We start from the raw sequence: 16,905 nt of genomic DNA, 5'->3' as shown, positions 1-16,905 counted from the left end.
AATCTTTTCCATTTGTTTATTATTCATAATTGAGCCATTTTTAGAATATATTTGCATTTCCTGTTGTCTTAAACACTAGGATTGTTCTCCTTGGTTACGTATTAAGTGACATGGGAATTGTAATGGGCTGTTTGAGCCGAAGAAGACACGAGACATCAGACAAATACATTGGCTGATGTTAATAGGTCTACTCTACTGTCCTCTCATATAACTGGTATGATCTTGTGAAAGCATTCTTAGCTTGAAAGAAATGGTCAGCAAAGAAGTGTACTCTGCCGTCAGTGAATGAAACTACGTATTTCAAGGCGCAATACCTGTACCAGCACGCTCGGTATTATAGATGATCGTTCCAACTTTTTATTAATTTAAATAAATCAATTTAGTTCTTACAACAAATATCTTGTATCCACTGATGTATGCATGTCTTCTATTAATATAACTTTAATTTAACTATATCTTAATATATATAAATTTTCAAAGTTCATTTTGTGATAAAAGAAACCTAGTCTGTAGAATAATAAAAAAAATATTAAGATAATATCAAACGTTTATTTATTGCATTTTACAAAAATAAAATCCGGATATATTTCTCTCATAAACACTTGAAGGTGATTCACCATGGTTGTAGCTCATCCTACACTCATCAGATTGAATCCGTGGAAGATTTATCGTTGTTAGTAACGAACTGCGGTATCCACCTAAGTGATATTTATGACATTGCTAAATTAATGAGGATGTCATTTCTTCTGTGCAGCCTTAAAACTAACTCCTGCGAATATTCCCTTGGTACAATTCCATTCTTTAATATGACGCGAATATTATTATCAGAAGTGTGTAAAATGAATTTTATTGTTATGATAGTTTTGATAAATTTCCAAAAATCAATACTATTAATAACAATTATTGTTATTTTTACTTTCGATACGTTTTTAATCTTAGTTCTGAATAAATTTTTTTCACTTCCTTCATATTTCTTATGGGTAGAAATAGTGTTATGATTTGTTTAAATTACACATCGGTTGAGATTGAAACGGGATCTCTAACGTAATATTATCTCTTCTTTGATAGAATGATGCAATGAGGAAACGCGCGAATGAAAAATCGTCGGCTACAAGCGATTTAAATCGGTTCACTAGCGAGAATAATGGGTAACTTTATACGGGGTTCACCCAGTATAACGCGGGATGACGCGCGAAAACGATGTCGTGAGAGACGTCGCTACTTTATGCTTGAGAAATGTTCCCCGTGCCTGCAGACTGAAACGTAACAAGCTGCTTTGATCTTCTGACCTTTCCTGCTTTCGGAGTGGCGTATCATTATTTGGTAGACATTTTTATTTAGTATTCAAAAGGGGAAGGAAAGCTCGCAATTACCATCCGTTTTGCAAATATGGAGAGAGTCAGCGCGGTAAACAGGAAGAAAATTGTTGAATTTATGATATTCCCCGAGTTTACTGTGCACAGTGTGATTATTTTGAAGTCTGATAAACGTACCGATTTCCCCAATTATATCTAACGCAGATCTACACTGAATTCGTTATAAAAAGCGATTCATAATTGCAATACACATTTATAATTTATTATAGTTAACAATTATACGAAGACATTTTTATATCTGTTTCAGTGCGTGCAAATGGCACACGCGTTGAGGCGCATATCGTACGCAACCTGTGAACCTCAGCACGCTCAATTCAGCTTCCTCGCCCGCGAGCCGAGAGCGCACTTCAGCATTCAATATTGCCACTCTTTTATCACCGAATCTGCAGAACAGGTTAGTGCATTTCCATTTTCCGCAGAGGATTTTACATAACTCGACGGCACAGATACGAACCAATAGAAATATCTTTAGGAATTACGAGCTTCCCTTATATTCCATGCATATTGGTTAGCAGTAATAAAATGTCGCACTCAATTCAGTGTAACATTCGTTCAATCTGCATAGCACAACCATTATTTTAAACATTGTCGTGTGCAATAATGTTCCTTATCAGTTTCGTTGTTCTTCATTAAAATGAATAGTGTGAAAAATTAACAGTCTTTACGATTTCATGATTGATCGTAAACAATACAAAACAAGAATAAAACAAAAAATAACAAGAATAAAAGAAAATATTTCGTATTTGCTTTAAACATTTAGCAGTGATTGATACGTAGTAACGTAGACCGCGCCGTATGGTGTCGCGGGACAAGGGAATAAAAGGGTAGTCACAAGTTGCCCTTGGTGATATTGCAATAGCGCATCGCTATCATGCGAGGACAAATTGCAGTGGCACACGGGAATACGGGAAAGGGCAGAAGGCGCGTGCAGGATATTACTCGCCGCGTTCAGAGATCCGCTGCGCGAATAAATCGCGCACACGCGTCGCAAGTTCTTGATGCGTCCCCCCGCGCGAAATCTGTTTCATATCGAACGCCGTTACGCGAGTTCTTGTCGCGTTTAATTCTGTAAAAAAAGAATAACATACGAACGTGTTAGTTGACACGAAATTGGTTCGACTAATAAACTGTTTTAGTTACGGTGTGCGATAATTGACTTTGCAGAAGTTCAATGAGAAGCTCAATTTCTGTACTGCACGAAATTAGAAATGTTTTACGATATAGTAAAGTTAATAGTAAAGTTTGATATGATAGGGTATAACGTGAAGAATGTAACGTGTACAGAGGATTTGCGGTGAACATGTATAATACATGACAAGAAAGCGTAAAGTAAAAGGGGAATCGGTAAAGGAAATGGGAACGCAGGTTAGGGAGAGGAATGCGTGGCGACCCCGTAAAGACGCAGGACTCCTGTTTGCATCTCGTTGCATTGTCGGAACCGCCGTTCGTGTTACCATTCCGAGAGCTGTAAGCAGTACGTGGTAAGCACTCGACACGTCGTCGCGTCGCGGAAATACACAAACACGGGGCAACCATCCGGCAACCCCATCCGAAGACGCCACTTCGCCCCACCGGCCATTCTCTCCCTTCTTCTCCTTCTCTCTCTCTCTCTCTCTCTTTGTCTCTCTCGCTCTCAGTCATTGTTGAGCGTGCATAAGCGGCAATTATGCAAAGCAAGGGGCTTCCATAAGCGTCACTACTACTGTCGATTAAACGGGAGAGTGTCGGTGGAAAGACCGTTCCCGGCTACCGTGATTTCGGAACGCGATCGAGAGCTCAATTTGCGTAGACGCTTTAAATATCCCGATTTGCATCGAGGCGAGAAATCTTTTTTACCCGTTCGGTTCCTCCTTTTTTGCGGACGATTCCGGACCTCATTTGTATTCGGTAGCGACGAGCGCGTAATGTTCTGTAATTGAAGCGGCGAACAGCTCGTGAAGAAAATTAATTGAACGTACAGGCACGTATGCTCGTGCGTATTCAGATTCGAGCGCACCAACATTGATATCTGCGCGGTTTCCGTCGCAGGGGATGTGGGATATGGATTAAATTTTTATATTTTATTAAATGAACTGCACACACTCGCACATTGTACCGACGTACACACAAATATTCCAGCAATGTCCGTAGCGTGGGCGTATGTATTCCAATTCACGTTCGACATCTGAGTAATAAAAATGCGCGGCTGAGCTGGAGGCACAGAGTAGCTCCACCCGGAAATTAACAGGAACAGCAATCTCGAATATGTACGAGATAATATAACGCGTGCTTGATTAAAATTTTGTAATCTATTTTTCTGCGAAATTATATTCCTGCGCACTTTGTGCTTGTAAACACCGACGACCGGGGGAGTGAGATACGTAACCGTGTTGCGCGCATAACCAGCGCGCGCTGTACGCGGAGAATTTCAAATTAGATTCCCTCGTAAATAAGATCTCGCAGTGAGAAAATTTATTCCACCGTTTCTACATATTTCGTTGAACTCTTCAGTTTTTCTTCTATACAAAATTACTGCACAGCATGAAATTGTTCAATTATTTTAGTTATCTACGAATCATGTCCCACCGTGCAGACTGGCTTCAAAACTGAAGAAAACTTTGGAGTCGTATATAGTTAAGTTAATATCGGCTAATAAATATGACAGACTTCATTTTTGCACGATAGCAAAATGACGAAAATACTTTTCTAATATAGAAGTTATTTAATCTCATGGCTGATAGTTACGAGATCAGACATGAATATAATATCGGAGATAATTATGAACGGTCCCATTCAGCGGCGGAAATAAGCTTCTTTCAGGCGGAACTTTCTGACTGGATCATAATGGGAGGGACAATACGACCTTTAGGGACAAAGGGGGAAATCGGATACGGTGATCGAGGCAACCGAGCCTAGTCCTAATTAAAAAATTAATACCAAAGTGTCGATAATTAATTCTTTCGCAATGGCTTCGATGCGGGATAAATATGCGAGTTAATAATATTTCGCCGTGGATAGTTTCTCAAGCAGATGCAGACGAGGAGTCTTTCGTTGAATTTTAATTGGTTAATTAATTAGGGACGAACGAAGCCGCATCTCGTCGGGGTAAATAAACGAACGATCCTCTGCTTGGAAATTCCCTCGCGTTCCGTACGATAAACAAATAGAGCTCGTTGCTGAATTAACGCTCGACATTTTTCCAAACCCTCGAAGATGTACAGTGCGTTTAAAAGAATTCAGGCTGTGCGTGACAGTCGTTAATATTAAGAAACAGTAATGAAAAACGTCTAGCAATTTTGAAAGTAATATTTTCGTCTGTGTTCATTACGAGATTTTATTTTTTTTAATGGGGGATCTACATATTCACGTGGTTCGGTCGAAACTTTTTCAAACGACTGTATAAAAACAACGCGATTCTTCCCCGAGGGCGGAGCAGTGGCGACCCATTAAAACTTCTTGGAAGTGTAACAAACGTTCCGGCTAATTAGGTGTCTTCGCGTATTTCCTTGTTCGTCAGGCGACGCGATATTTTCAGCACGATTTGCACGTGCCGGCAATTAGAACGAACAGGGCATAACAGAACGCATCCATTTCGCCACTCTGTGATCTCCTCGCTCTCTTTTCATCCTGACGCGTCCTTACGGGGTTAGATATTCCGTTCTTGTAATTTCAGTCGGTTCACGTGCCACCGACTAATTATTTTTCACCGTGTATTCACCGGCTTAATGAAAACGTGAAACGTGCGGGCTACGTGCCAATCGCCTTAATTTCGCTAAATGTAAGACTCGATAGCGATTAAACAGGAAATATGTAATCACTGAAATTATCAAGTCTCAACTTGCCATGCTGAGAAATTCTTGTAATGAGAATCTCTCGTCTTCGTTTCATTGTTCCACAAAAGGGTTCTATTTCAAAATTCCAATTGTGTCCAGAAATTTTGTCATCAGAAATAATGGTTACGTCATGCGAGAAGATAGTAAGAGTACGCGTCACGGAAGAGCAATTATCAACTACAGACGAGCTGGTCGCGTTATTAGTTTTTTGGGAAGCGAGTACTCATAAACTAAGGCAACCGTGTATGGGAATCATAATAGAGAATTGTTAATAGAATGTCTGCTTTTCGGTGCTTGACAATACAAGTACAATATATAATTTGCAAATAAAATTCATTAAATTTTTAGCTCTGAACGAGATATTTCATATTTTGTTGAGGCGCATTTAATCACAATTTTGTCTGGGACTCGGAGGAAACCTAATAGGTAAAGACCAGCTAGGGTACAATCCTTTATCTTGTAGAAGGGCGATCCTTCCTCAACGACCGCTTATCCTCTATACGTGCTTATCTGATTACTAAGGATCTGATCTCACGGTAACCGATGCTGCGTTGGATCAATTAATCCAATCTGTGTCCTAATGGAGAAAATCGACATGATATAGACATAGTTACCCGTATCATCTATCCATGTACCAAATATGTGGCTTTATTAAAGCAGTTAATTACGATATCGAAATAGTAATTAATCCTAATCTGAATAAATCAATGAATAAAATTACCTACGTTATTTATATAGTTTATCGAATACAAATTCAATACATAAATTAATGAATATTCTACTTGTACGTATTTGTGAAATTAAATAGCAACAAATTATGAGGCAAGCACGTTTCAAAGGAGCTGTCTAGAGCAATGTTAAAAAGCGACAAGCTTGTGAGAAGATACACAGAGGCAGCGAAACGGTGGCGGATCGACTCCCTCAATTATTGACTTTGAAGCTGCAGGTGTATTTGATACAGCCCAAAGGGTTCCTGTACACGTGTTTCAGGAACGTTTAGGGTAATTGGTCGAGTAATACGGTGCTATCCAAGCCTTCCTCGTGAATGAAACCAGCTTCCATTGGTACCATCTAAGTCGTCAAAGATAGGTACCACAGTACTAATTCTGCACGGATCTCGGTTCAGTTTCATATCATTAACACGGGAAATATATTATAATATGATAATTCAGTTTAATACATAAAATACAAGACAATTTAATAAGTGATATAAAATACGATCAACAATGGAATTAGTCTGTTTATCATATAATTAAATTTACTTCATAGAATCAAATTCTACTTGTTAACAAAAATCTTAATCCATTTTGAAATATGTCGTGATTGTTCTTTCGATCTGATGGAGTCAGGCGCTAGCGGAAATGTTTCGAGGAGAGGACTCAGTATCCGAGGCGCGTATCTCGGTGTATTTTGGGTAATTGAGCGACTAATAGATCGACGAAAGTGCCGGCTCGCTAGGGATCTCTGGTCCGAGGTATTGTACGTGACCGAGACTCCGCTTCTAGCGAAGCACTGCAGCTTTCAGGTGAAAACTAGATCTTCCGTCGTCGTTTAAAGCTGACGCCTCGTTTATCCCAACTTCCACCACGTTCCTTCCTCCTAAAACCTATTTTATCCGATTGCGGGTGATTTCTATTTTTCAGCACAGATCCCTCAAAACGAACATGAGTTCTCATCGCTTTCTGTCTATCGTGACAAACGGTAATTGTTGCGTTCTTGGCAATATTCAAATTCTAAAAAGTAGCAGTCGCCGTCGGTTGACGTTTCGTATTTGACTTTCACGATCCTCTCTCGCACAGTGTTTCAACTACGTTCTTTCACACGTATGTTCGTGTCTCGTTCGCCCTTTTAAAATTCAAATTAATGCAGCCTACGCTTTTTAAAATTCTACATGGCCCGCGTTAAAATATTACTTGAAATATCTCAATGCTTCCGATCTTATTTTCTTTAACCGGTGTAATAACAAACGATTAATCATAATTTTCAATTATACACGGGGAAAAAGTATTCGCTGGTGCATTAGCATAAAATTACGCTCGCTCAATTTTTCGGTAACTTTTAACCGCGAGCAGATACCTGTAGCAAAACCAGTTACATAAGGAAAAAGGAGGGCGTGATTTACATTTATATTTCATTTGTTCTAGCAGATGAATTTGAGACAAGGCTCGTCGAGAGTTCGCAGATTTCAATTCGTAATATCTGCAGACTTTTTTTCGGATGTTTTGATAGACTTGTGAACGGGATTGTACATACGGATTTATTCGCCGTTATTTGCCAAACGGGAAACAGCGAATCATTATTCCCGGGAATACATGACTACATATGTATATATCGTTGTTTAATTACACCTGGTCGTTGGTTGATCTTCATGCGTTCCCCCTCGCGGTGGAATAAAAATTCGTGTACACATGAAAGGGTCAATTCACCGGCGTGTACGCGATGCGTTTAAATCGATCACTCGGTTACACGTGAAATTCGCGGATATTATGCACGCCCTAGCAGATACGGGAGGGACACTCGATGAATTATGTATACTGGCTTGAATAATATAACTCATAATAACTAGGTATCGATACACCGAAATTATTGGCTCTATTCCTGAATCCTACGACTACTGAAACTGATTGAACTCTACTAGTTTATTTCCAATTATTCTGGGAATAAACGTAGACTATAATAAAATATATTATCGTTCTCAAATTAATTTTCGACAACATTTACGATTTCATTAATTGTAAATGTACAACTAAAAACAATGATAGAAATTTAATTGTATATACATATGATGCGTTATATATGATCAATCATGAACAATATACGAGCGAATTCCTCAGGTACGTTTAGTGCGCATATGTGAATCCACGAAATCCTTTCCCCCCGCGAACAATGCAGCCGAATACCATGAAATTAGACGATGCCACAGAGATTCATCGCTGCAATTAATGACAGCTCAATATTGAGATTCCACGAAACCACAGAATGCTTATCATCAGCAATGTCCCAGCAACCTCAGGCTCGTGTGTCCCCTAATACCAGTCCAAATGGAATTCGAATATGACGGTGCCAAATCTTTCCAGTATTTAGAACGGCGTTTCACTATACCTCGATTGAAATTCGCATAAGCGAATTATGTTCGTTGCTGATAATTTTCTTGTAATTATCGATATATAATACGAAAATTGATAGAGCTACAAGAAATTAGCTGTGAAATCAATTAGAAATAAAATGAAGCAGTTTGTGCGGCTGTTAAACGATGAGGGCCCACACGTACAGGTATACACGATCGGTTAGTTGAAAAGTGATCGCGTAAGCACGTGTAGTAGACTAGGTATGCATGCATAACGCGACGTGTGTATGCGCCCATTGACTTTCCATGTGTATCGATTATTCAGTTGAGTGTCTCACGCCTTGAATAATTCATCGACATTTTGGTTATAAGTTCGGCTCAAGTGGCGTTCATAACCCGTTTACCTTCGCCTCTGCATGTGAGTCTCGAATCTTGTCCCCGGAAAAAGAAACTTCCACTCGCTTGTTCCTCTTGAGATACTAAGTTCGGAATACAACTACCAATGAGTAAAATTATTAATAAGAGCATAAAGGATTTTGTACGTGGAGATTCATATTTTGTAATAAGTACAATTATTTTTTTTTATTAATTATTTTTTTACAATTATTTTTTTTTTAATTATTTTTTTTTTATGCGAGCTTTTTGCCTATATTCGGAATAAATTCAAGACAAAGAGATAGAAGCGAAATCTTCTAGTTAGCAACACAAATGGGATCAAAGTGCACTTAAACGTGGAACGTCCGACTTTAACTCTTTCGATTGGAAGCGGAAGCTTCCGTGATCCCTCTCCGCGTCACGGCACAGAATAAGTAAAAGCATCTTCCTGTTATCCGAAAGATTCCTCCCAGGGCTTCGATGTGCGCCGGTATCGAAAAAGGCGGGGACGGGATCCTTTTTCTTCGGGGTTAGAGAGAATGGCAGCTTCGCGGCAACTTCGTTCAACTAAGAACTCGATGGACAGAGGGCGGACAGAGGCGCCCGACGCGGGGGGGTGTGGGTCATAGTAGACTTTGCACTTGGAACTTTACGATCGGCCTGTGCCAGGCGTTTAGTCAATCCTAATGGCACTCTTCGGATTAAAGTTGAAACACCTTCCGGTGAATTAAGAACGCCGTCGTTCGTGAAACTCGCGAGCGATAGCGTGAAGACTCGCTCGAAGCTGCTTGGCTCTCGTCCTCTTCTTTCTTCGCGACGCGATGGCCTCTGGGAAAAGACGGGACGTCCGGGACGAATTAATCGAAAGGTCTTAGCAGAGGATTCAAGGGCGTCTCGACGCTTGGCACCGGCTAGCCAATTTACGCCCTACCCCCGTCCATCCACGGCGAGGGCTTCCAACGATCCTTGCCAGGGGATAGCGTTCCGCTGCATAGATTACACGGATAGATACTGTTATTGTTAACGATACCCGATACCATTTTCGCCTCTATTAGCTGGTACATTACCGCCGGTTCATACGAAATTCTGCTCGAATACATTTCCCGATGGTAATTGGAATGCACCGCGAGTAGGCTTCCATTGTGTGGATCGTCTGAATCGCTGTTTGGGGAAAGAAAATCGAGCATGAAGATACCAGGCTGGATTGTTAATATAGTTCACGTTCACCATGGTCATTCACCTTTTGATTCTTTTTCCCTTAATCATGTTCAGAGATTGACGCATAAAATATCGCATAATTAAACACATAAATAATAATAAAAGCTATCAAAAAACTGTTATATATTATTTCATTTAATTTCCCTCAGAATTTATTATACCATAACTTTCTCGCTTATCACATGCGAAGGAACAAATTGTGGATAATAAATTTCTTTTTTTCTACACAGCGCAACTCTGCGTGACAGGAGGTGATATTTTAATACTTCTAAACCGCTGTAATCGTTCCAGGGAAAAAATATATAACCAAGCGCGGTGAACGTTTTAATAAAGTTCTGAGAAATAAACCTGGCGGTCATTGCGTGTGGTCAGCGCCGACCAGCGTATCTGACCTTTTGCGACTGAAAATCATCGTGATTAATATTAATAAATACACCAGTCGAAGCTTTTTCGTTCTTAACACGCTTCCTACGGCGTGATTTGCGAGGCACCGTTGTGGATTAAGAAAACAAGGCGTACGAATGCCTGTCAGAGATAACTGTACATGAAAAAAGATGTACGCACGTGTAGGCAAACGTTTAAGTCTGCTTTAACATGTTCTACCGTTAGAAAATAGATTTTCTTAGCAATCATTTAATTTTCTTGGTACTTAGCAATATTAAAGATATAATTTGTTTGTGACGTACTGCTTAGGACACTCTTTAAAGTTATGTGGCTGAAACTTAGATATGAAATCAGTTATTCGAATTGATCGTCGATTTATATTAGTTTCCCATACGCTTCTTATCGTTCACGAACAAGCTTCGTTGACAGAACAGAATCGTCGTGCTATACTTTCGCACGAAGTTGGGAAAGAGTGTTGGTTCTCATTTCGATTGGTGCTTGTTTAACGCACTTCATCCATGGATCTCGGAGATGTTACCCGAACTCCGGAACAATCAGCTCCGCGAATCGTCTTCCACGCCGCTGTTCCGTGTCGTTCCCTGACGCGAGAGTAAAAAGGGGCGAAACAAGACCGGCGTCGTGCAAAGAGTAAACGACGAAGACGAGATAGGAGCGGAGGTGGAGGATCGGAGGACGAAGGAAGAACGCGGCGATGGAATTCGAGGTATTTTCTTGTCATCCCGAAACGACCGCGCAGCCCATTGAACCCTTTATTTACTCGGCAGCCTCCCGATAGAGCCGGAGGAAGTCTTTCGAGCGAGACGTGAAGTGGACCGTCTCCGCATGACGCTGATCGCTCGGAACCACTCCGACCGCCTCTTATCGCGCGACGTGTACGCTCTCCGATCTCACATTGGAATTTTTTTCTCCCCGCGCATTAACCGAATGTTACTACCCGGCCTGTCTTAATTAACCTTTAATAGTGGACAATAAATTATCTCGCGTTCACCGTATCCCATCGAGCTTGTCGTTCACGTTCAAGCGCCGTCGAACGGATTTTAGTAATCGTTATTTCCAGGATGCGTAAAACGTTCTCTACTATTTCCTGATGCCGTTCAACGACGACACATCAGAAAATAACGCGTTGGCTGTGGCTAAAATTTTACTGCGGAACATATAATATACCAGGAAGCTGATCTTGATTTAATATGGAATTTTAAGATTTTCTGCGAAAAATGAAATGCGAGAAGACTATTTCACAATCCTATTCATGTTCATAAAGCGAAACGGCGTAAGATCCAGTTTTGAAGAGGGAAATCTGTAATGTGCGCAGATCTGAGAAAAATAATCCCCATCCTCTCAGCAGGACAGCTTTGAAACAGGAGCACAGAAAGATCGTCAAGTTACATCGCGATTAAGTAGGTAATTAATTAAATAGCTAACGATACTTTATTTCGTAAAAGATTTAGGAAATTTTTCAGACGATTTAAAACAATCTTATAATTTATGAGCAAAGCAAAGATTTAATATAAATTCGAATTAATATTTTTACTACGATTTTCTTTAAATTAATTTTCTCCCTTCGTATTTTATTTGTTATTGGAATAACGTGTATTTATATTTTCTGTTGATTCTATCTACGTATTTCCACCGCGATTCTTGTGACCAAGAAGATTCGTTATACGAGCGTAAATTATAAGTTAATGACCACGGCGTATGATTTTTTTGTTTTCTTAATGAAATAGCGAACAATATGAATCAGCGCAGAAATGTTCATTAGTATTGAGCATAAGGGATTAAAAGGAGCGGATTTGAATGGAGGGAAATTCACTTTAATGAAAAGCGTAATAAATGTAAGATTGCATTCTATCGTTATGAAAGAAACTACAACTAGACTAAAGACACAGTACGGATTCAATACTATGACATCCTTCTATAGAAATATTATTTTAAGAAGAGGCCTTCTGTCTATGAATAGACAAACATCTTGAATCAAGGAGAAAATTTCTCATATTTATATTTTCTGTTGATTCTATCTACGTATTTCCACCGCGATTCTTGTGACCAAGAAGATTCGTTATACGAGCGTAAATTATAAGTTAATGACCACGGCGTATGATTTTTTTGTTTTCTTAATGAAATAGCGAACAATATGAATCAGCGCAGAAATGTTCATTAGTATTGAGCATAAGGGATTAAAAGGAGCGGATTTGAATGGAGGGAAATTCACTTTAATGAAAAGCGTAATAAATGTAAGATTGCATTCTATCGTTATGAAAGAAACTACAACTAGACTAAAGACACAGTACGGATTCAATACTATGACATCCTTCTATAGAAATATTATTTTAAGAAGAGGCCTTCTGTCTATGAATAGACAAACATCTTGAATCAAGGAGAAAATTTCTCATATATATATATATATAACCACTGAAAGAAATACATCTCTCGGCAGGTGAACAAAAAGGAGCGAGAGAGAAGAAGGGGATCGTCGTCTAGAATTAAATTCTTTTTAATCGTGCCCTCGTATTATGTGCAATTACGTAAAATTTCTACCAGGATTCCCCCAGCTGCCATCCCGTCACCGTTTCGTACTTTCTTATTTTCTACGCAATTACTTAAGATCTCGTTTCGAGTAGCGTACACAAGTGCGTTGCGAAACTCCTCGGCTTCCTCTCAGCCGTACTGTTCCATTTTCGAACAACGATCTCATTATTCGCGATCGCGCCACTCTCTTCCGGTAAATGATACCTTTTGAGCCAAGGAATCATCCTATCCTCTCGTTCTTAACGCTACACAGTATCGTGAATGACTCACTTATAGAACTTTTTCCATAAGTACATCAGCATTTCCTTTTACGCACAGTCCTCTGCGAAGTAGTGTGCAATTACCTCCCCGCCTGAAAACGGGAAACACGTACAGATTTTACGGTGCAGGCATCAATTTATCAATTTGCAAATACGCGTCACGAATTCAAAGGTCCGAAAAGGAAGAAGATTTTCTTCCGTATTCAATGTACGACGTTAGCAGTCGAGTCGCCTGCGGTTTTTGCGGTTCAACTCGACGTGAAAAGCGCGACTGCTGATAACGGTGCGGCCTAAGCTTTTCGTAATGATCCCGCTTGGCAATGGCCGGGAGACGCGATGCTTCGTGCACCTGCATAAACGCCGATTACTTTTCACAGTCGCGTGCGAAGCGCGAATAAAGAACCACCTGTTTCCATACCAGCCTACGCCCAGGCTCTACCATCGCTTCCTCTCCGAAACCACAGTAAGGGAACAATATTTGCCGCGAATGCAAATCAGCTTTGAATCAGCTTGTTAAGATTAGAATTATACGAATGATTAGATACGAAGAAACCAGGAAATCATCGAGGGGACGGTTAATGTAACCGCTCATCACGTTTATCGTGACGATAACAGTTTATGAACGTCAGGATTTTTCCTGACGAAGGGTATTCATATCGGAATTTAGTTATGATAAATTGCACAATACAAGAGGAATTCAACTTGCCGTTATTCAATCTAACAACGATCAGACTGTCTGTTCATCGTTACTTGAACGAGAATACTGGGATCAGTCGAAGGAAACATCTGGCGTTCCTTAGAATTGTAAAATATTCAATTCCACGATTTGTAATGGACATACGCAATTTGGATTCACTTAGTTCATCACTCGTAATCAGCTTGTACATTCCTCTGCATGTGAGATGAAATAACGTAATAAGAAATGAAAGGGCTATTCATATCTACTTAATAACACATATCTACTATTTAAGAAACTCGTCATTTAATACTAAATGCATAGAGCCGCGTGTTTGACACACAGAGCGCGTTAGAAAGGAAATTAAAAACAACAATAGCAGTACTCGTTATCTGCGGAGGATCGAAGCTTGCAATCAGTACTTCCGTATTCCAACCGCACACGGCCGTCTGAACTTCCTTTATCGCCGGCGCACTTACTCCACGTTCGTGCAATAGAATCACGGTTCTATCGGTTAGAAAGAAAAGTGTATAGGCCGTAACGATAAGTTACACGTTCAAAGAGCGTACGGTACGGTCCTGTCGGTGGTAGTAGCAGCTCTGCTCTAGCATGAACGCGATAAAATGTAACTGGGTATCAGACCGATAAACGAGCTCAATCTTGACGCTTTTTTTAACCAAAAGTACGAACCTCGTTAGATAACAAGCATTAAAAAAATTGAGCATAAAATATTTTTGAATCTTAATATGCAAAAGACATTATGTTTGACATTCGATTCAATACTTCCTCTTTAAAATGTTACTTGAGCGAAGACGTTTCTATTAAATGTACGAAATATAGTTGCGTAACTGTGCCGAGATAAAGTGAAAATAATTGAGGAAAAGCTTGTCACGCACATGTTTGTATAAAAGGATGCGCTATCTTAATGAACTGATGCATATAATACTTTATATACCCTGAGAAAAAAATGCAGCTGTATTCATATATTCCGATAAAAGCGACACGCATTCGTGTTCGACGATAAAACGAGCAGTGTTTCGGTAGCTCAAGTGTATGAGTACATGCTAGAATATTATCTCTATGGGAAATGATCACCGATTTCTCGCTGTCGACCAATTAATCCTCTACGGACGCGATAAGAGGGAGCTCAATGAGGAAATTTCTGAGCAAACAGTATACTTTAATTGTATAAAATGCAGTATCTGTTTACTCCTATAGATACGTTTACTTTCAATTAACTTGATAAACTTTAATTCTGTAAGTGTGTATATAATGTTAAAAATGTTAAGTATAATATCTCAATGAGGAAATTTCTGAGCAAACAGTATACTTTAATTGTATAAAATGCAGTATCTGTTTACTCCTATAGATACGTTTACTTTCAATTAACTTGATAAACTTTAATTCTGTAAGTGTGTATATAATGTTAAAAATGTTAAGTATAATAAAAAAGTAGCTGATAAAAAGAATTCAAGGCTGGTATAGAAGTTCCGTAGAAACGTTCACTGAAACTCCTGCTTGGAAAGGGTAAAAGACGGTGGAGAACCCGATAGCTCAGATAGGCTCGCGATGGAACAATATCAGCCGGCGGGTACGTAAGACTCGAATGGTGGCCACCGTTGCCTCGGAATGAGGTTGACCTTGGCATTCTCGTACACAGATAATAGTGGTACCTAGTTGATGGCTGCGTACGCTCCCCGTCTTTTCGATGTCGTACCCTCATTTCGTTTCTTGCGCTACACGCCTCACTCACCCTGTCGCGTCGCGTCGCGGTTGGCAACATCAGCGCGGTTCGTACCGAGAAACGGAATTGTAAATCGAAATGGCCACGAGCTCTGCTCTCTCTATCTCTCTCTCTTTCTGTTCGCGGCGATCACGACGAGTTTTCCCAATGCGGCGAAGCAAGTTGGCCACGCACGCGATCCTCGGCGGCAGCGTCGCGAACGCATCCGTTGAAAGAAGATAGGGGGAGGATTTGATCGACGACGGACGGTTCCCGCGAACGTAAGAAGCTCTGCAGGTCCGACCGTCCTGTCACGAACGACGCTCCGAGAAATGACTAACAGCGCGGCTTTAATTCTCTTATTCCGTCTGGAATCTCTCGCCGCGCGCCGTACCGGGTGATGGGCTCGGGGAAAACGCGAAGGATTGAGACGCGAAGTCGTTGAACGCTGAGGAGGCATGAATTTTCGAGCCAATTATAATCCTCCCGAGCTGCGGACTCTCTTCAGAGGAAATACTTGCAAAAACCGTTTCGCGAAACGCTGCATCTGCTTTAAAACGTGTTAATTTAGTCACCTGAAAATCGTGTCATCTTCAGTCTACAATACTATTCCGTTACATTTTTAAATCGATTTATTCATTCATTTTACATATTCTCGAAGATTACATATAACAGTTATTAATCAACGCTACTAATGTATCCCTTAGATTCAAGCATTAAATCACTTTGTTCCTTTTACCACCAATAAAGTTTCTCAGCACTTAAGAGCCGACTTCAAAAATAACTAGACATTGAATAACGGCGTGTTAACTCGATTCCGAGTTGGAAGCCGGTTAAAAATACCGAAACCTCTTGTAGCGAATGTGCCCGGTGAATAGAGATTTAAGGGAGAAGGTTAAACGTGCAGGTTTGATAAGGCGTCCCTGCTGTTGAGACCGTTAGGATGAACAGAGCGGAGCGCCGCGACGCGAGTCGCGTGGAGGCGTGCGACTATGTACGGTATGCAGCCTCGAATTTTTTTGTAGTTTTTTATTACCCCCCGCCTCTTCTTGGCCGCCTCCGCTATCGGCCGCGACGAATGAAAAGACGAACACGACTGCCGGTGACCGGGGACAAAAAGTAACATCCTTATCCTTGCTCGCGTACTCAACCTCTGACACGACCTTACGGATTTACCGAAAATGAGAATTAATAAAACTAAGGCTCAACGAGTTACACGTGCCTCTCATTTAGTATTTAAAATACAAATTTCTATACGAATTATTTTACTTCACATTAATATTCATAACGCAATTACGTTAAGAATCATCCAATACCCCTTACACAATTTTTTCTATGAATTTTAAATAGCCATCCGAGTCACTGATTTTGTTATTAAGGATGTATTGGCTATACAGTCAATCCCAAAAGTTTATGCACTTTAGAAACGCATTTTTTAAAAAGAAATCAGACGTCGGAGGAACATTG

The 16,905-nt window shown here is 40.2% G+C and overlaps 1 protein-coding gene across 9 annotated transcripts in view; it reads left to right on the top strand.

Moving 5' to 3' along the window:
• The window catches only part of LOC108633065 (tensin-1), a 177,233-nt gene that overhangs the window by 125,052 nt on the left and 35,276 nt on the right, over window positions 1–16,905 (top strand). For all 9 annotated transcript variants that reach the window (XM_026810878.1, XM_018038036.2, XM_026810875.1 and 6 more), the window contains one exon: window positions 1,624–1,770. In XM_026810878.1, the coding sequence (XP_026666679.1) occupies window positions 1,624–1,770 (147 nt within the window). The remainder of the gene's footprint in view (window positions 1–1,623; window positions 1,771–16,905) is intronic.

Source organism: Ceratina calcarata, unplaced genomic scaffold, assembly GCF_001652005.2.
Source record: "Ceratina calcarata isolate Rehan_Ccalc_2016 unplaced genomic scaffold, ASM165200v1 scaffold180.2, whole genome shotgun sequence".
In the NCBI taxonomy this organism is placed as follows: Eukaryota; Metazoa; Arthropoda; class Insecta; order Hymenoptera; family Apidae; genus Ceratina; species Ceratina calcarata.
This window is presented reverse-complemented; position numbering and strand designations above follow the sequence as displayed.